At 47.4% G+C, this 19662-nt stretch overlaps 3 protein-coding genes across 5 annotated transcripts; 1 reads left to right on the plus strand and 2 right to left on the minus strand.

Moving 5' to 3' along the window:
- Nucleotides 1-88: 88 nt before the first annotated feature.
- Nucleotides 89-5295, minus strand: lipf (lipase, gastric). The gene is made up of 11 exons (XM_024265004.2): nucleotides 5140-5295; nucleotides 4493-4621; nucleotides 4169-4280; nucleotides 3846-4044; nucleotides 2821-2930; nucleotides 2606-2742; nucleotides 2358-2504; nucleotides 2178-2249; nucleotides 1313-1381; nucleotides 658-768; nucleotides 89-538 (listed from the first exon to the last, which is right to left on the minus strand). Exons 2-11 carry the CDS (start codon nucleotides 4616-4618, stop codon nucleotides 416-418), a joined length of 1206 nt encoding a protein of 401 aa, XP_024120772.1. The 5' UTR covers nucleotides 4619-4621; nucleotides 5140-5295; the 3' UTR covers nucleotides 89-415.
- Nucleotides 5296-6885: 1590 nt separating this feature from the next.
- rnls (renalase, FAD-dependent amine oxidase) lies at nucleotides 6886-10252 on the plus strand. 3 transcript variants are annotated; one of them, XM_024265042.2, is made up of 7 exons: nucleotides 6888-7151; nucleotides 7671-7779; nucleotides 7859-8001; nucleotides 8080-8238; nucleotides 9530-9703; nucleotides 9771-9946; nucleotides 10017-10252. In XM_024265042.2, exons 1-7 carry the CDS (start codon nucleotides 7034-7036, stop codon nucleotides 10185-10187), a joined length of 1050 nt encoding a protein of 349 aa, XP_024120810.1. In that variant the 5' UTR covers nucleotides 6888-7033; the 3' UTR covers nucleotides 10188-10252. The 3 variants fall into 3 exon arrangements, with proteins under 3 accessions (XP_024120808.1, XP_024120810.1, XP_024120809.1); XM_024265040.2 differs by having other exon boundaries at nucleotides 6886-7151; nucleotides 7859-8238; XM_024265041.2 differs by lacking the exon at nucleotides 6888-7151 and adding an exon at nucleotides 7180-7569 and having other exon boundaries at nucleotides 7859-8238.
- A 999-nt stretch (nucleotides 10253-11251) lies between these two features.
- Nucleotides 11252-18722, minus strand: ptenb (phosphatase and tensin homolog B). The gene is made up of 9 exons (XM_024265038.2): nucleotides 18092-18722; nucleotides 15884-15968; nucleotides 15704-15748; nucleotides 15404-15447; nucleotides 15094-15332; nucleotides 14695-14836; nucleotides 14448-14614; nucleotides 13505-13735; nucleotides 11252-13417 (listed from the first exon to the last, which is right to left on the minus strand). Exons 1-9 carry the CDS (start codon nucleotides 18171-18173, stop codon nucleotides 13238-13240), a joined length of 1215 nt encoding a protein of 404 aa, XP_024120806.1. The 5' UTR covers nucleotides 18174-18722; the 3' UTR covers nucleotides 11252-13237.
- Between the last annotated feature and the right edge of the window lie 940 nt (nucleotides 18723-19662).

A 19662-nucleotide genomic window follows, 5' to 3' on the forward strand; every position in this document is an offset into this window, starting at 1 on the left:
AATGACAGTTCGGTCGTGTAACATGAGCTCCACAGAAGACGGACAAACGAAGGTTTTCCTCAGAAAACTTTATTGTTTCAAACTGAAAAGTCAGCTTTGAGGAACAGCTTCACTGGTGCTCTTATTGTGAAATGCAGGACATCCTGACATCACTTCCTGGTTCTGTAGCTCCAGCTAAAAGTCTCAAAATCAAAGTCCAGCCGAAACTGTGGTCCATGAATCCAGAGGAGCAGCGCTCCCGTTTATTCCTTCTGGAATGAAATCCCCCAAACTTTTGTTCTTCAGGAAAAGGAAGTTTCAGATTAGAGTCACAGCGATTAAAAACGAGTCGTCTCAGACATCTGTAGGACGGAGGAGGGCGGTAAACATCGGTGAATTCGGTCTTCCTGCTGCTGGACTCTGGAGAGAATCGTCTCTAAAGATGCTCCTGCAGCAGCTTCAGGATGGGGGGGAACATCTGCTCGGGAGCGTCCAGACCCCAGATGAAGTCCAGATGCTCCCAGTGCTGGATGTGCTGATGGTAGACCAGGTTAGAGACCTGCAGGAGGACAAAAACCAGAACTTTGGTTTTTAAAACATCGGAATTATAAAGAAGACTGCAGGTCTGAGGCTTTTATTGTGAAGGGCAGAGGGCAGGGGGCGGTCCCTCTGACTGACCTGAGTTAGAAGAACTGCAACGTCTTTGGGATCGGCGAGAGTGTCCTGACCACCGGAGAACAGAGCGGTGGGAACCGTCATGTCTTTGACGTGGTACTCAGGGGGCGTGGTCTAAAGGACAGACGTGGAAGAAGGTCATGTGACCGAGAAGACCAAATCTGTGACCTGAAGGCCCTAAAACCGTGTGGTGGACTGGACCCCATTAGACCCTGGTGTGATCTGGACTGTGAGAGACCCTGGTGAGATCTGGACCCTGTAGACCCTGGTGTGATCTGGACCCTGTAGACCCTGGTGGGATCTGGACCCTGTGAGACCCTGGTGTGATCTGGACCCTGTGAGACCCTGGTGGGATCTGGACCCTGTGAGACCCTAGTGTGATCTGGACCCTGTGAGACCCTGGTGGGATCTGGACCCTGTGAGACCCTGGTGTGATCTGGACCCTGTAGACCCTGGTGTGATCTGGACCCTGTGAGACCCTGGTGGGATCTGGACCCTGTAGACCCTGGTGTGATCTGGACCCTGTGAGACCCTGATGTGATCTGGACCCTGTGAGACCCTGGTGTGATCTGGACCCCATTAGACCCTGATGTGATCTGGACCCCTTTAGACCCTGGTGAGATCTGGACCCCGTAGACCTGGTTGGGTTCAGACTCACCTGGTTGTAATGCTTCATGTTTCCAGCGGCTCCAAAGTCGAACGCCGTCAGTTTTCCTCCATGAACCGCCTGCAGACCAAAGACAGGAGACTGAGCGTCGCCTCCCTGTAAGTAATCGCAGTATTACGCAGTAGTGTGCAGTACTGTTCGGTATTATCAAGTCATATGGAATGTTGTGCAGTAATACTGAGTATTGTGTGGTAATGTGTAGTACTACGCTGCTCCTAACGTAGAGAGTCTTCGGTCACAGTGACCTCCTACTTACTGTAACTCTCTTCATATCTCTGTCAAACGTGATATGAAGAAGAAGATGTTCAGTTAGATCTCCCTGGTAAGATTCGGCCATGAAAACATGTTTCATCACAATAAGAGAAGCTTCTGTGCTGCATGTGACCTCGTCGTATTCTACTTAAACCGGAGCAAACAGAGAATCTGGATTCTGTTGAAGTTTGAGGTTGAGATGCTGATGAAAGAATTCTGTTTTATTCCAGAACAAATGGATCCTTTTTTCATCTTTGTTCTACACACTTTTTCCTCAACATGTGTAGTACTACGCTGCAATAAGCAGTACTATGCATAGGAGATTACCTGCATTTTGTGCAGTAATATGCAGTAGTATCCAGTAATATGCAGTATTATCCAGTAATATGCAGTAGTATCCAGCAATATGCAGTAGTATCCAGTAATATGCAGTATTATCCAGTAATATGCAGTAGTATCCAGTAATATGCACTGATGTGCAGTACTGTGTTGTAATATTCAGTCATGTACAGCAGTACAGTAAATATACTCGTATAATGAAGTATTTTCTTAAGGTCACCAGTTGTATCAAGAACCAAAGACCGGTCTAGAATGTGGGCGGTACCTGGGCCCAGTGGACCATGTTCTGGACCGACGTCCCGGCTGGACAATGGGTCGTGTAGACCGGAGTCCGAGTCTGAAACGTCAGAATTCAGAGACTTCATCACAGAGCCACGCTTTGATACAAACCAGGAACCAGAACAGAACCAGAACCGGACCCTGATCCGGGATCAGTCCCACACACCATGTTCAGGTTTTTCTCGTCGAAGCCGCAGAGAACGAAGAAGATGTTTCCACAGAGCTCGCTGAGCAGACGCTTCCCGCACACGTGCTCGGCCAGCCACTTGATGTAGTCGTTCTGAGGCAGGAAGTCCCGCCTACCAAACAGGTCCTGCAGGGGGACAGCAGCGTTACACCTAGAGGCCTACAGGTGGTTCAGTTTGATCCTTGTGCCAGGTAACGTGGTCATGTGACTGTGGTCATGTGACTCACCCAGATGAGGGCGTCTGGCAGGATGGACAGTTTGGTCATCGGACTATCGGTAAACGCCACCGTCGCCACGGGAGCCAAACCGAAGAAAAGCTTGATCTTACTGGCCAGTTCCGGCAGCGCTGAGAACGCCATGAATGCTGGGAAACAAGATGTACAGAGGCCTGTTGGTGCCAAAAACAAGGGACTGTTTCAAAATAAAAGCACAGCGGTGCTACCGATGGTTGTTCCCTGAGAGTGTCCGATGTAGAAGATCTGGTCCTGAGCGGTCACATTCAGGACGTGGTTTATGGCGGCGGGGAGGTCCTTCAGAGCCATCTCATCGTAACTGTGAACACCAGAGAGGTCACATGACTTCCAGCCACCAAAGCCAGGTGGGCCCATATGGTTTCAAAGTGGACAGAAAATGTGGGTCCAATTGGGTTTGTCCAGTTTCTGTGGTGGCATCACCTGTGTTTGACACATTGGGTTAAGTGGGAATTCAGTGGGTTAGCTCGCTACGCTAGCAAGCCGCCTGGTGGACAGCGGACCTCGCTAGCTCACTGTAGAGGAACTCCACAGCATGATTCTGAGGAGCTCGCTAGCATGCTACAATGGAGCTTGTTATCATGCTACTGAGGAGCTCGCTACCTCTCTACAGCAGTGCTCGCTAGCTCACTGATGGTTCACTAGCATGTTACAGAGGAGCTCAGTAGCTTGCTACAGCAGAGCTTGCTAGCTCTTTATAAAACCACTGGCTAACTCACTGTGGAGGAGCTCGCTAGCATGTTAAGTGGAGCTCACTAGCTCACTAAAGCAGAGCCCGCTAGCTCACTATGAAGAGCTTACTAGCATGCTACAGAAGAGTTCGCTAGTTTGCTACAGCAGAGCTTGTTATCATGCTACAGATAGCTCGCTAACTCTCTACAGCAGCGCTTACTAGCTCACTGTAGAGGTGCTCGCTAGCATGCTACAGCAGAGCATGCTAGCATGCTACGGCAGCGCTTGCTAGCATGACACAGGGGAGCTCACTAGCTCAATACAGTGGAGCTCACTAGCATGCTAGCTGTCCACCGGGCTGGCTAGCGTAGCGAGCTAACCCAGTGAGTTCCCACTTAACCCAAACACAGGTGATGCCACCACAGAAACTGGACAAACCCAATCGGACCCACATTTTCTGTTCACCTTGAAACCATATGTTCCTGCTTGACCTTGCTGGCTTGGACTTCACCTAAAACATCAACGATGATGTCACAGATCCTACCTGAACTTCCAGAAGTCCTCCTGGTCTGGGTTCAGGGTCTGGTGCCTCCTGGACCAGGTGTTCCCCCTGCTGTTTCCGATCCACACATCATAACCGGCGTCCGCCAGAACGAACCCCAGACTGGAGCTGGGCGGGTTGGTGACCCAGTTGCTGCCTGCCGCCAGAAGGCCGTGCTGCAGGAAGACCGCCGGCCTCGGACCTGCAAGGAACCAGAAGGAACCACTTCAGGAAACGAAAGGAGGTGAAAGTTCAGGAAATGTTCAGTTTGAAGAAGTGCTGTCAGCTGACGGGACTGAACTTCCTGTTTCCTCTGAGACTCTGACCTGCGGTGCGTTTAAGTCCCCTCGGGATCCTGTTGATGCTCAGAATGTACCCGTCCTCCGTCACGACCTTGTGCTCCTCGGCAGGATAACCCCATCTCCTGATGATCTCTGACTGTATCAGAACAGCAAAGTCCACAATGAGGAACCAGAACTCGGACTCAGGATGCCAGTCTGCTTATCAGAAACCTCCAGAGGGGTCACCTTTGACCTTTGACCTGCACCGTCACTGAGCAAACAGCTCATCAGGTCAGAGTCCACCCGTCAGAGGAGGGCTTTTAATGTGAAAAACCACAGGAAGTACAGGTGTGGAAACGAAGGACTCACAATGTTCATGTTCACTTCAGGGTCCAGCTTCTGCGTCCGTTCATGGAAGCGTCGCTGAGCGGAGACGGATGAGCTGCTGTGGAGCAGAGCGCAGAGCAGCAACGCACACACCAACACGCACGCCATGCTCTGACGCACACACACATGCACACGTACACGTCAAGGTGATGCCTTCAGGGTCTCCCATCAAAACTGGTTTTTCAAATTAAAGGCTGAGCTGCTGACAGGGGAGATGTCACCAACTCTCCAAACTGTCTCTTACTGCCTGATGACCCAACTGAATCTGTGGTCACGTGACTGTTTCTGAACATCCTCAGGCTGTTTCTTACCGCCTGATCCTTTTTAATGTTCGTTTTTCCTGTTTGCCTTTAACGTTCCAGCCTGTTTAACGATTGTTTTCTGTTGTTTAATAATCAGTTATCGACAGGAATGTTTTTGTCAGAATGTTATCTCACCGATCAGAGAAATCTGAAGTATTCACTTTGGAACACTTTTTACCCCGCTCCTCGCAGACTGTTTTCCCGTCTGATTTCCTCGTTTGCAGCCTGTTTTTGCCCTGTTGTTTCTTTGTTTCTGACTGATCGGTAATAACACGGTAATTACGCGCTGAAGAAGAGTTCTGCGTTCCGGTAAAGTTCGGTTCTCACCTGCTCCCGTGCGGGTCTCCTGCTGAACTGTGATCACGTGACCTCAGGGTCTCCCGCAGCGTCGGGGGCGGTTACGTCAGGGAGCTCTGATTGGTCGGGTGAGCGATCGTGATCAAAGCGGAGAGGTTTACTCTCTACTTCCCGTTTGACCGGAAGTACGGTGATGGATTTTCATCATAAAGGAGAAAAAAAAAGGATGGAACGATTTATTACACAGTCATAAACTAAAAAGCATAAAAACAGAATAAATAAAATCGTTTTGAAACCAGATAATTTTTCATGAAGAACTTAAAGGCTAATCCGTCAATTTTACAAAACAAGAATAAGATTATTTTGTTTAATAATTTGAAAGTTGGGCTCACTTAAGCAACATTATCTAATAAAATGTTTACACCAGCAGATTACTATTTTTTAGTGAACAACTACACACTGCAGAACAAAACATGGCCTTAAATAATAAAACAGTTTTACATAATTTCAGTCAAACAGATGGTAATTAGAGCATTAAACAACAAAAACAGAATCCGTCAAATTAAAAATAATACTAAAATAGATCTGAGCAAAGTGGGGCCAAAAATACAGATCACATAACTATACATACACAAAATAAGTTTTTAGTCAATCATATTTTGTTTCTTTTTTTTGGTTTCAGTAGATTATTAAATAGATTAGAAATGTATTTACACACCGTTTTTGGAGGCCAAAACCTAAACATAGATTTAAGTTTCACACTAATGTTCTGATTCTTTTACACAGGAGGGTCAAACTCAATCACACAAGGGGCGAAAATCTAAAACACACCTGAGGTCGCGGGCCGAACAGGATAAACATTTATTGAACACTCTAAAATTAAAATTTTAAAACTTTAAAACTGTAACTTTTTAACATAATTATGAATAATAAAAAGACAGGAATATTATTCCAGAATAAATCAACTAAAACCCTAAATGACTTTTGATATTTTACTCTTTATAAAAAATACATTTTGTCAAAATTATACAAGTTAGCAATAAGCAGAAGATAACATCGAGCCATTAATAACAGTAAAAAAATGATCTAGAGGATCCGGCCCCCGGGCCTTAACTTTGACACGTGTGCTCTAAAAGGTAACCTGGCAGTAACATCAAAATATAAAAAAGCTCATCAACCCTACAACACTTTCGCTATAAAAAGTTACACCATCACTTGTGTCAGGTAATTTTTACCCAATATAATATATCCCAAAAAAAGTATTTGTGATAAAAAAAATAGTTGAAAATATGACAACACATTATAAATTAGAGGAGTTATTTATTTATTTTTTTAACTATGATTTATCTAACAAAATTAAATATTAACTTCATAGGAAGACCCCAAAACAGGCTTGAGAATTTCTAAAAAATGAGGAATTTGAGAAGAAAAAAATCCTAAAAAAAATAAATAATGAAACTGGAGACTTGGTCTTTGATCCATCTATTTCTGGGACATGTGAGACTTTACTCAGGGACCCATGAAAAATGAGACTTATTGAACCTCATGTGAATACTTTGATTAAAAAAGTGTGTTTCCACCACGGATTGACCTTAAAATTAAATTGGCAAACCAAGCCTTTTCATTTATTTAAGTAGAACATTAACCTATTTTCTTGAGCAGCACAGTCAAACGAACGAGTTTAATGTATTTAATCCTGTGGGATTTGAAATCAGTTCAACTTCTGATTTAAAGGGTTTCTGTCTTACAGCTTTTATTATGAAATGTCATACCGGAAGTGTCACGGCAGTTCCGTCGTTTTTTAACGCAGGAATAGTTTTTGTGTGTCCGTCTGTTGTTTTTATTTTATAACCCGGATCGAGCGTTAACTCCCGCAATTCTGGACCCGGACAACGAGCGGACCGGAGCCGACCCGGTTCCGAAGATGGCCCGCGTGCTGATAGTAGGCGCGGGTCTGACTGGCAGCTTATGCGCATGTCTGTTACGGAGAGAGCTGCAGAGCAAAGTCCGGGTCGCCGTGTGGGACAAGGCGAGAGGCGCAGGTGAACCTCATTCAAAGAGGGCGGACTTTAAGGTTCTCGAGGTTCCAGGCGAACCGGGTCGAAAGTTCGATCAGAACCCGGGGCGGGTTTCAGATGAGAAGACTTTATTCTGGAATTCGGCTCCAGAGTTAAACACATTGAGTGAATCTGAACTGAGATTTAGAGCAAACAGCAGAAGTTTAGCTGGACGGGTTCGTGTCTTCAGGTCAAAATACAAACAATGAAATTCATTGAACACACTGTAAAAGCAGCAGTTTATATGTGGAGTTCTGCTCTAATATATTTCATTTTTATATCTGATTATTCCGTTAAATGAAGTTTAATTTAATAATTATTTCTGGAGGTCACAGAAACTTTAGTGAACTAGAAAACAGTTCAGAGGTCAAACATTTTTACAATCAGCATTTTATTTTGAAAGGTTTGTTTACTTTTTGTCAAACTTGTGTTCTTTTCTAAAGTGTTTTGAACCTACAGGTGTGTCAAAGCTTTAGCTCAGGTGAGTTCTCCACCTGTTTTCAGGCGGCAGGATGTCCACCAGCCGTCCTCCACCTGAAGCCTCGTCCCACTCAGCTGACCTGGGCGCTCAGTACATCACCGCCACGCCGGCCTATGCTCAGTCCCACCACAGGTGTGCCTCACCTGTCTGGCACATCCGCCTCACGCTGATGGTGGAGCTTTTATTGTGAAACTCAGACCTTTGTGCTCAGTTTCTACACAGAGCTGCTGTCTGCAGGCGTCCTGCAGCCTCTGGACTGTCCCATCGAGGGCCTGCGGCAGAGAGACGGCAGCACGGACTACGTGACGCCGCGCGGCACGGGCAGCCTGGTCAAGCACTTCCTTTCCCAGTCAGGTAGCCACGCCCCCTTTCCTCCAGCCACATCTCTTTTAGTCTGGATTGAGTTCCATCTGCTGGTTTCTCTCTCATCAGGAGCCGACGTCTTCCTGGAGCATCATGTGACTGCTCTGTATCGCCGCGGTGCATCATGGGAGGTGGAGAGAAAATCAGGAGGCAGTGAAACATTCGACGCCGTCGTCCTGACGATGCCTGTGCCGCAGATCCTGCAGCTGCAGGGAGACCTGGGAAACTGTGAGTCGGGATCCAGCCAACCGGGCTTCACGCAGGAGGTCATGTGACTCCTGAAGGCCGTGACCTCTTAGAGGAGACGGTTCTTCTTTATTTTCATTTATTCAAACACAGTGTCATCACAATATTTAGGGCAATACTCAATACATTCCAGAGAGAAATATGAACAATATAAAACTTAGTCAATAGAAGAAAAACAAAGAAAAGAGAGCGTGGTCTGCTCAGTCAGAACTGTTTTTTTTTAAATTTCCTATTACATATTTTTAAGTTTTCTATAGATGTTAGATACAATTTAAACTCGGTTTCTTTGTAATTATTAAAAAGTGGGATTTTTTCTGACCATTTTTCTTTTGAATATAATATTTTGTCAAAATTATGATGAAGTTAACTATATATGCTTCATGGGAGTGGAAAATGGAACCATCAACCATCAGGACTCATCTCCTAAAGAGCTGAATATTTTGGTAGCTGAACGAGCTGAATAGGTGAAGGAGGTGAAGAGGTACAGCTGGACAAAAAACCTTCAGAAGAATTATGGATCATTGTAGTGATCACTGCAAATGAAGATAATGAGATGTTACCTCTTAGATATTTGAGTTCCAGAACCTGGAATGATAATACTTTTATTTTGAAGTCACTCAAGGATGCTAAATGGATAAAACTAAATTACAAAAAGAAAAAAGTGTTTTTGAAGACGTTTTGAGTGAGACGAGGAGGAGAGGATGAGTGAGGATGAAGAGCGAGGCTCGGGTGTCAGTTCCACCACAGGGTGGCAGCAGCGTGAAGTCCGCACCTGTAGAAGTGCTTCAGCGATGACATCATCAAGACGGTTTGAGGAGAAAATGCATCCAACAGACTGCAGTGCTTTTACTTTGACAGGCACTTCCTGCCGAGAGCTTCCACACAAAGAAACCTGTGATGTCACCTCCCTGTGCTCCGATTGGCCGGTTTCTTCTCCTTGAAGGAGCGGTGTGTGAGTCCGTATGTGTGTCTCTGGATGGTGATGATGTCACCTCGGCTCCCTCTGATTGGCTCGTGAGGGACAGCGCCCACTTCCTGTGACGCACACGAGCTCAGCATCTCTGTGCCTGATGGGTTATTATTAGAGCGAGTGTGACCGTGCACATTTTCAGATCGGGAAACATTTTTCACCTGTTCGTCCAGAGCTCAGGTGTGTTTGGTTGACCTGTGGTTAACCCTGAACCAGCTGCTTTAACCTTTAAAGTTTGACTTTATAAACCTGTCATTTCCCATCATGCAGCGGGGCAGCGCCTCATGTCTCTCTGTGTGTCAGTGCTCTCCGTCCAGCAGAAACAGCAGCTGGACGCCGTCAGGTTCTCGTCCCGGTTCGCGCTGGCGCTCTTCTTCCCGCCGGGCGCCGTCTTCAGCTTCAGCTGGGCCGCCAAGTACGTCTCCGACAGCTCCTGCATCCGCTACATCGCCGTGGACGACAGGAAACGCGGCGCAGGTCAGTCAGTCCGCTCGCCTGTTGGCTCACCTGTCTGCCTCTGACTCGCCTTCCTGCTCCTGTTCAGACACCTCGGCTTGTGGCCCCGCCCTTGTCGTCCACACCAGCGTGCCGTTCGGCGAGGAGCACCTGGAGCAAGACAAAGAGGACGTCCAGCCAATCATCTTGCAGGAGCTCCACAGGCTCCTCCCCGATTTACCTCAGCCAGTCAGCATCAAGTGTCAGAAGTGGCGGTACTCCCAGGTGAGGTCTCGTACCAGCGTTGCACGCCTGAGTGCGGGCGCCGTCACCAACCTGTCCGCCCGTCCTGCAGGTGCTGACCTCGGTGCCCGACTGTCCGGGTCACATGACCGTCTTGGAGCAGCCGCCGCTCGTCTGCGGGGGCGACGCCTTCTGCCACTCCAACTTTGACGGCTGCGTGGAGTCCGCACTGAGCGTGCTCGGAGCGCTGAAGGCGTCGCTGGCTAACCAGCCTGGCAGCTGAGCCACGCCCCCTTCTGTCAGCAGCCAATCGGTGTTGTCTAAATAAACTTTACCTTTTCTGTCTAAGTTTTCTGGTCTTTCAGACGCACCTGGACAGGTGAGTAAGACTAAGGCTTGATCTGAATACTCCTCTTCTCCATTCCCCTCTGTTCATCGATCCGTGTTCGCTCCAAACGGAGGGCGATGAAGAAATAGTGACGTCCGTTCAATGACGTCATCAACATCGTCGGTCCACTAGAGTTAGCGCGGAGCTTCCAGTGCTTGGATATCCATAACAACAGCTGGTTTATAACTGTAAAAAGGTCACACTACAACATGAAGTCATGACTTACATTTAAATGTAAACTTCTGTGGTTCAGAGAACACCAACGGGAAGAAAAACTTCTCAGAGCGACTCGGTTTACTCTGGCGATGGAGGACTTTGGATCCCTCGGTTTGGAGTGTGAAACTTAAGAAATAATCATCCGGACACGAATTCATCTGACACTTTAAATCAAGGGGGAGGGCTAAAGGGGAGTATTCAGATCGGGCTTAAGACTTTAACACCCGATGGGTCGCCGGTGACGCCGAAACACAAAATCTCTCTAACCAGAAACACGATCAATATAATTCCAGCAGATTCTGGAGGAGAAAAGTGAAGTGAGCCAAACCAGCTAGCATGTAGCTAAGAAAAAAAAAACCTGAAAAAATAAATCAGCATAAAGAGCTAAAAGCTAGCATGTAGCTGAAATATTAGCTAAACTAAAAAAAAACTGAAAAAAGACTACATAGTCAAACCAGCTAGCATGTAGCTAAATCAAAACTAAATCTTTTTAACTGTAAACACGATCAAATTAATTCCGTTAAGATTCGGAAGAATTAAAAAATTAGCTCCTCTCACCTGTCCAGGTAACAGGTGGAACTTCCTGATTCAGACCGCCTCCTGGCAGGTTCTGGCCCGGTTCTGGCTCTGATCATATTGGTGGATTATCGCGGTAATTTCTCAAATAAAAGCTCCTCAGGTGAGTTTTCTTCTCACCTGTGATCCAGGTAAACAGATTTAAAAAACAAATGTCTACACCAATCAGCAGTTTATAAATAGTTTATTCACCTTTACAGTGTTTTTATTTCATTATAAAACAAGGATAGGCAGAATAAAAGAATTGTGGGCGGGGTCAGTTTAACATGTTTCCATGGTGACGGGTTGTCAAGTATCAGGACGTTTAAAAACCAAAACCAGGTTAAATAGCGACTAAGAACCACATCTGTGCGAGTCTGGATTTCAGAACCGACCCAGTTCTGGGTCTGATGTGCATTTTTTTTCCCGGGTTCTGTTTGGACTGGAGCAGAACCAACGGATGAATGACGGATGTCGAGCTGGAAGAAGGTTGTGAAGGGGCGGGGCTAACAACAGGGGGTGTGGCTTGACGTTAAAGAACCAATGAGAAACCACTGATCCGGTTCGAGTTCGTTTCCCGACTGTTCTGAGCGGACGTAAAAGAACTGGGCCTGAAGAACAGAACCAACAAATAAAAAACAGCTAATAAAAATCTAACTGAGCTTTGGGTCAGGCGGCTCTGTGACGAGATTAAATCTGCCGGACCTGGAGCAGAACCGCAGCTAACAGATGTTCTGCTTCCACGTCTGACACCCATCAGAACCAGAACGGATCATCTACGACTGTTTGGAATCACGGAAAACCCAAATCCTGCTCAGTCTTACAGAAAGAACCAGAACTCTCCCACTCCTCAAAGTTCTGACCCACTTCAAAAAACACGTGGTTTCATGGGTTCAGAATCTTTTGAGCCTCTCTTTACTGACCAGAACTGTTCATTTGTTCTGACCCAATCATAACCAAGTTCTGGGAGTCCTTCTGTGCCCTGGTCCAAATCCTGCGTTTGATGGAACAGAACCAACAGGACTCTGGCCAGGCCAATGGTGAAACTACAACTGGACCAGCAGGGAGCACCACGGGTGGACAACAGGTCCAGAACCGGACCCTGATAACTGAGCACCTACGGGTCAGCGCCACAGGCCCAGAATCAGACAGAACTTCCACGAGATTCTGCTCAGACAGGCTGGGATGACCGCGCTTAGCACCAAATGAGGACGGAAATGGGCCATCAGAACCATAAGACCCAAAGGCAAATGGTCAGGGGAGCTCTAGTTATGAAGGCGGGTCAGAACCGTCTTTGTCCCAGTGATGAGTTGAGACTGATTGGTTTGGATCAGAACATCTAGGGAAACAGACCGATCTCAGAACCGGACCAGAGTATATCTGAGCATCAGTGGTTCTGGTTCCGACAAATGTGGGCGAGATGATCCGTTCCTGGACAGAATTGCCGAGGTTCTGCCCAGAGCTGATTAACAGGCCCGCCTAACGCATGACCCAGCTGACCCAAACGGGTCTGATAATCCTCTTAGCTTATGGATCCACCAGAGTGATTGAGGAGCACCGGGCCGGGTTCTGGACCAACACCAGGACTCCGACCCGACTGGCCTATCGGAGCGCTCCGTCTGGGTGGGAGTCTTGGCTCATGTGGACCGGCGGGTCCCTGGCGTAGCTTAGTGATCTGAGTGAAAGTCCAACAGAACCAGCTCGGCTTTCTGCGAGCTGATTGGATGTCTGTGTGCAGAAGTAGACCAGAACACAAATATCCAGAATCCGGTTCAGTCCAGAACTCTTGCTCAGAACTGGTTCTTCTCGAGGCTAAACTACGATTGGCTGACACTGAAGAGATGTGGGTCAGCGGAACCAAGCAGAGAACGTGAGGGTCAAAGGGGAACTGGATCTGAACGGGCGGGAGTCCGGACCGACCAGGGGGCGGGTTCTGGAGCTTCATCTGAAGTCCTCATCTTAGTTTGCTTCAGCTTTGACTCCACCCCCTGATATCACCTGTGCCTGGCCCCGCCCACTCACCTCCCCACTCCCCGTCATGATTGTCCAGCTGTGGTGGTGGGAGGTGGGTGCAGGTGGGGTAAGTTCTGACTCAGGCGCCGGTCCCGTCCGGGTTCTGGACTGCGAGTACATCCTGGTATTTACACGCTGCAGGTCCGCGGGGCGTGGCGCCGTCACACTTTGGTGATCTGCTCGTGGTCGTCCTCCTCGGGGTCGTTCTCAGTGTCCGAGTCCGTGGTGTCGGAGTAATGGTAGTGATCCGGCTCGTTGTCGCTGACGTCCGGCGTCCCCGACGAGCTGCCGGCGTCACAGTTGGTCCCGTCTTTCACCGTCCTGGTGAAGAACAGCTTCACCTGCAGGAGGAGGAGGAGTGAGCTACCGCGACCCGTTCACCGACCGGTTACCGGACCTGGGAGCGACCCGTGTTCTGGACTGCCTACCTTGAAGTTTGGAGAGAAGTTCTTGTTGGCCTTGTCCTTGTTGGCCTTGTCGAGTTCGTTCTTCGTCAGCGCGAGGACCAGGAAGTCCTTGTCGTTGGCGTCTCCCGGGTTCTGGTAGGTTCTGTCCGACACCTCAGAGTTGGGCGCCGCGCTGCCGTTCTCCAGCTTGTAGAAGGCCTCCTCTGGGCCCGGGATGAAGAAGGTGTTGATCCAGAAGTGGAACATCTTTTCCTGAAAGGACAGAGGAAGACGTCGGTCCGGCTTCTCTCTTCTGGATCCGTTTACTCTGTGAGGACAGGAACCACCAGAACCACCAGTTCTCCTCGGGAACCTCCTGTGGATCTCCTCGAGCTAATCTCAGACCACAGCTTCAGGTTTCTGTTTAAACTGAAGCTTCCACTCATATTTAAACCAAAAAAAATCTTCAGATGACTTAAAATCCTGAACTCCTCATGAAACAAAGTGATCCTCAGTGATCAGCTTGATCCAGGATCTTTGTCAGAAGATAATACCCAGAATGCCTCCACAGGACGGGACATGAGAACCTTCACATCATCACATCTCAGTAAGCATCGTGTGAATGCTCGAATGTTTGACGAAGAAGTGGAACGAGAAGATTCATCTCCTCAGATCCTTTAGGATCCTTTAGATTCTTTAGGATCTGTGACGTTTCTGAGACCGACTGATGATCTGAATCTGGAAAAACTAACAGAGATGATCTGAGCTGCAGCACAGCGGGGATTTGATTCTGATCCACCACAATATCCTCTACCGAACTTTATCCTGAGGCATAAATCTGGACGCGGGTCCAATCTGACCTGAAGATTATCTGCACACGGGTCTGATCTGACCCACAGACCCTCTTCCTGAAGACACGCCAGCTCCTGTAGACACCCCCCCCCCCAGTTTTGGCTCCACCCCCTTTTGTGGCGGTCTTCCTCACCTTCTTCATGACTTTGTTCTGCTTGTGGAAGAACTCCACCTTGATGTCTCCACAGACGGGCAGCGGCTGCGGGAACTCGAACAGCATCAGCTTGTCTTCCCGCCGGATGTTGGCGGGGTTGGAGGTGTGGATCTTCACCTTCAGCTGGTACACCACGAACTGTGGATCTGCACACAGAACAGGAACACGGTGGGTTCTGGGGCCGTGGCTGCTCGGCCGTGGAGCGTCGGGCCGGACCCGGACTCACTGCAGGTTCCGACGGTGAACATGGGGACGGTCTCGAACATCATCTTGTGGAAGAGCAGAGCCACGGGTTTGTACTGCAGCCGGTTCTTCAGCAGGTAGTTGTAGTAGACGACGTAGCGGCGCTGGCTGGGGATGGTCACGCCCTTAACACAGACACGGGTCGGGTCAGAACAAAACGGGTCCAGAGTCCTGCTCAGAGGTTCTGATTCCGACATGTGTGGAAAACTACCAAACCACATCACGCTTTCCTCTCTGTTCACAGGGCATTATGGGTAACTGAGTCAATTAAAACATCGACCCAGACTTTAGATCACAGGATCAATTCTTCAAACCCAGAAGAGGCGTCTGATGATTCTAAAGAACCTCATGGTGACCCAGACATGGCAGGAGCCACGCTCACCTTCTTGTCGCGGGTCCGGACCTCCCCGTAGAAGTCCAGCGCCTCCTGCGCCTCCTGGAACTTGCCCCGATGCAGCAGGTAGGCGCAGATCATGACGCCGGTGCGGCCCTTCCCCGCCTTGCAGTGGATGGCGGCCACGTGGTGCTCGTTCTCGCTCAGCCACTGATCCAGGTCCTCGCAGAAGGGCTTGATGAGCTCCAGCTGGGGCGGGTTGTGGTCCTCGAAGGGGTACTGAGCCACTGGAAGAGGCATTGCCCGGTTAGAGCGTGGGGGGAGGGGGTGAGGGTAAAAGCTCCGGGGGGGCACTCACCTCGACAGTTGAACTTTGTGGTGTCGTAATGTCGCTCCGCACACCTGTGAGCAGAAGGACACTTCTTCAGGTGTGCAGATTAAAGGCGGAGCTTAAAATCAACAAACTAAACTTTCACTATCAGAATTTCTGTTTGTTAAAGTCATTTCTTCTGTTTCACACGTTGGTTTTGGAGTAAAGATTAAACTAAAACTGAAACATGAACTTCTGAATCTAAATCCCATCTGTAACTCCTGTTCTTGATCCTCTGGACCTCCTGCCGTACATGAAACCACCTGTCAGGTGAGCTGCAGGACTTACAGGTTGTAGATCTTGTAGTGATTTTTGTGCTTTGAGTCCAAAAACCTGGAAACAAAAAACAGGTTTGAGATGAAGAACTGCAGAACCTCATCTTCCTCATGACTTCTACTTCCTGTTAGGAAATCTTCGTGTGGACAGCCTGCATCACATGACTCCTACATGTGTGTCACATGATCTCACCGAACCACGTCGTCAATGTTGTTCCTGTAAACGCCCTCCAGGCGCTCGGCGGGGAAGCCCATGGCGATGATGTTGGGGTAAATGTCTGAGGGTCAAGATCAGGACAAAGCACCTTAAAATGCTTCTGAACGAGCGGCTGAAGCGCCCCCTGCTGCCTCCTTCACTCTTCTACCAGACCCAGAGGTTCTACTGGACCTCAGACTGAACCAGGAGGACGAAGAACTCCAGGAGGAGCCCAGTCATGTGACCAAACTTCATGGTGAGCTTCAGACGCTTAAGATGACCAGAACAAACAACGGAGTCCAGAGGAGACGTGATGCAGCTTTCTGCAGATCAGAACCCGACACCATCTTTAGGAAAAACTATTAAAATCAGCTGTGAACTCCTCCAGAACCTCCTAAGCCCACAATGATGGTCCACAATTCCTAGAACATCACTCAAACCAATGAAGACCCTCTTCTCTGAGACAGAAGTGCCAACCAGAACTGAGACCGGTCCAAATCTGCTCCGGAACAAAAGCATCAGTGTGATGGACCCAGGTCCCTGGAGACCGGTCTGCCCCCATAGAGGGATGCACTGCTGCTGCATTACAGCCGTCAGATTGACGTTCAATCTCCACCTTATTTACTAAATGAAAGATCGGTTTTGTCCAAAAACTACAGATAAATGCTTTATCATCTCTTTGATTTAATAAAACCTCAATCACAGAATGAAAAAAAAGTTGACGTTTATTTTAGAGTTTTATTACGCTGATCTCACAGCTTCACAGCAGGACGCCTGAGGTCGGTAATATATATTAACAAATTAATTATGTTCTATTAATTGCGCTCGTTAACGCGTCAACATTCACAGTCCTAGTTTCCCTGAACATGCGATGCAAACAAAAAAAACGTCCAATCACAAGCTTACTTCTTCCAAGTCAATTCCTGAGTAAATTTCTGTCAAAGGCCAAGGATTATTATTTATAGTTTTAAATGCCATATCAATCAGAAATATCGAGATTTGACTGTTTAAAACAGGAGGTGTCAAACTCAATCGGACAGAGGCCGGAATCCAAAACAACTGGATCCCGACAGGATGAACATTTATTAAACACTCTAAAACTACATTTTTAAAACTTTAACTCTGTAACTTTTTAACAAAATTATAAACTATATATATAGCATTACCTGCAATGCTAGTGTGAATGATGTAGAATTTGGATGAAGATGCTAGTGCTGATAGCTGAAAACGTTGAAGGTGATAGCCAGCTAAAATAATAGCTAAATGCCAAGTTAGCTTAAAAAAACTTGAAAAAAAAAAACTTAGATTGCCCAAAACAGTTAGCATTTAGCTGAAATATTAGATAAAATATATTGGCCTAAAGAAACATTAGTAAAGGCCAAAATAGTCCAAAAAGCTAGAAGAATTACATTTTTTAAAACTTTAAAACTGTAACTTTTTAACATAATTATGAATAATAAAAATGCAGGAATATTATTCTAGAATAAATCAACTTAAACCTTAAATAACTTTCAATATTTTACTCTCCATAAAATATATTTTTTCAAAACTATACACGTTAAAAATGAGCACAAGATAACATCGGGTCATTAATAACAATAAAATAAAATGATCTGGGGGCCGGATAGAATTACCTGGAGGTCCGGATCCGGCCCCCCGGGCCTTGATTTCAACACATGTAGTTCAAAGGAATCGAGCTGTATTATTATCGCAAAAAAGTTCGCTGTATCGATGTGTGTATGGAATCGTGTTAGAGGGAACGATACACACCACCACTGAACGCGTGTATGCAAATCAGCAGACATAAGCAAATCGGATTATTTCACACAGACAGTTCAGTTAAAAACTGGACCCGGACCCTCAGACACCTGCTCCGCTGCAGCTGATGGAGCAGACTCCCGCAGAGGACCGGGACTGGACCATCCGCTGCAGCTCCGAACTCCGCCAGGAAAACTGCCGGTTTTCAGATGCGGGTTTTCACGCACAGAGAAGCGGCTGGATGACAGAAACCCTCCCGCCTGCCGCAAAGACCTGCGTTTGGGCCCGAAGAGCACCGCGGAATCGTCCAGCTGCAGCTCCCCGTCGGCCCGCCGCTGCAGCCGGGGCTCAGGTTTGGTCCAGCGCAGCGGCGGAACCACCGACTGAAAACGCCGCTTTTCCGGACGGACTTTTGAATGACGCTTTGTGCTAACAGCGAAAGGATACAAGTGAGGTCCAGGTCGAAGCCATCCTCCTGGAACCGCCTCTTGTTCCTGCTCACGATCTCCTTGATTAGATTGGCGGCCATCGTCGGTTCCGAACTCCGGGTCGGTCCGTCAGCGTAGCGCCGGGAGGCCGCGCGCGCTCCTCCGGATCCTCCGCCGTCTGGAAACGCTAACTGGAACAGCTAGCTTACCGCTAGCGGACCGACAGCCTTTCGAGCTCCAGACGTTTATAAAAAATACGGAAAAAAATCATTCTGCTGAGCGGTTCGAAGAACCGAACAGAGTCCAAACGGAGGGGAAAAAATCGAGCTCGCCCCCCGTCCGCTGCGGGCGCCTCCCTCCGTTCTCCGCTTCGGCCAGATGCTAACCGGCCTGCAGTTTCTCGCACAGCCTGCTTTCTGGGTCAGAGGGAAGTCTCGGGGCTTTCTTCGAGCTTCTACCGCGGGCCCGGACGTCCAGGTCCGTCGCCTGGAAGCAGAACCATCCGCGGGCCGATTTCCGATCCAAAAAGCCAGAGCTCCTGACGTCGGACGGCCAGACTGTTCCTGGTGTAGCAGCCGTGATTGGACACTGCTCCTCTGAGGAAAAAAAAACTCCCCGAGCGGACGACAGAGAGACCCACCGCGCATGCGTCAACGCGCACTTCCGGTATCCTTAAAAAATAATAGTCCGGCCTTTAAATGAGAGGAAATTGATGATTTTAAAACGATTTATTACCAGAAAGGAGTCGAGTTTTACACAGGAGTAAATGCTTCATATACAGAATCAAAATATACTCCTACGAGTAAGTTTACTGTACCAATATTTTAGCTAAAATAATAAAAATATACTCAAATAAATATCTAAGATTTTTTTTTTATTTTTTGGAATAATTAATTGTGGCTCAATATGACAGTAGATAATTACTAAGAGTAATTATCGGCTTGGAATAAAATACACATTTCTGCTTGACAGTATTGTTCAGCTTTGACAACATGACTAAGATAATATATTATATTTGTTGTTTGAACTGCTTTCTTGCACTTTTTTATTATTCTTGGCCTTTTACCAGTTTACTATAACTTAAATTACTTAATTGACCTTTCTTAAGTTTTACTTTTGAAACAAAACTCTCAATTAAACACATTTTAAAAAATGTGTCGTTTCTGCTGATGGTCAGAGCTTTAATTTTTGTTGCTTCTGTTCTGTGTTCAACTTGCTGTGAATGCAATTAAAACTGAAGTTTTTTTATGTCTTGATGGGAACAACACGTTTATATTTCTACATTTGGAAAAAAAAAAACAAAGCAACATCTACAGGTGAGGTCTGATAGATTATCCTGACTTGAAATTAAAGGACACTTTTGTGCAACAATTTGGCTAAAAAATGTTCAGTCTTTATTATTTTCTCCCTTAATGAGAAGTTTCCTTAACTCCTCTGGCCTAAGCAGCTCTCCCAGTCTGAGAGGAGCAGACAGAGGAGTTGAGGGAAAACCGCAGAGCTGCAGCGACACTCGCAGGGAGACTGCGGTACTGCAGCAGACTCGTTGAGAGATTCCTGTTTGACACCTGATCACGCGACACACCTGCAACG

The sequence above is a fragment of the Oryzias melastigma genome, linkage group LG19, assembly GCF_002922805.2.
Source record: "Oryzias melastigma strain HK-1 linkage group LG19, ASM292280v2, whole genome shotgun sequence".
Lineage (NCBI taxonomy): Eukaryota > Metazoa > Chordata > Actinopteri > Beloniformes > Adrianichthyidae > Oryzias > Oryzias melastigma.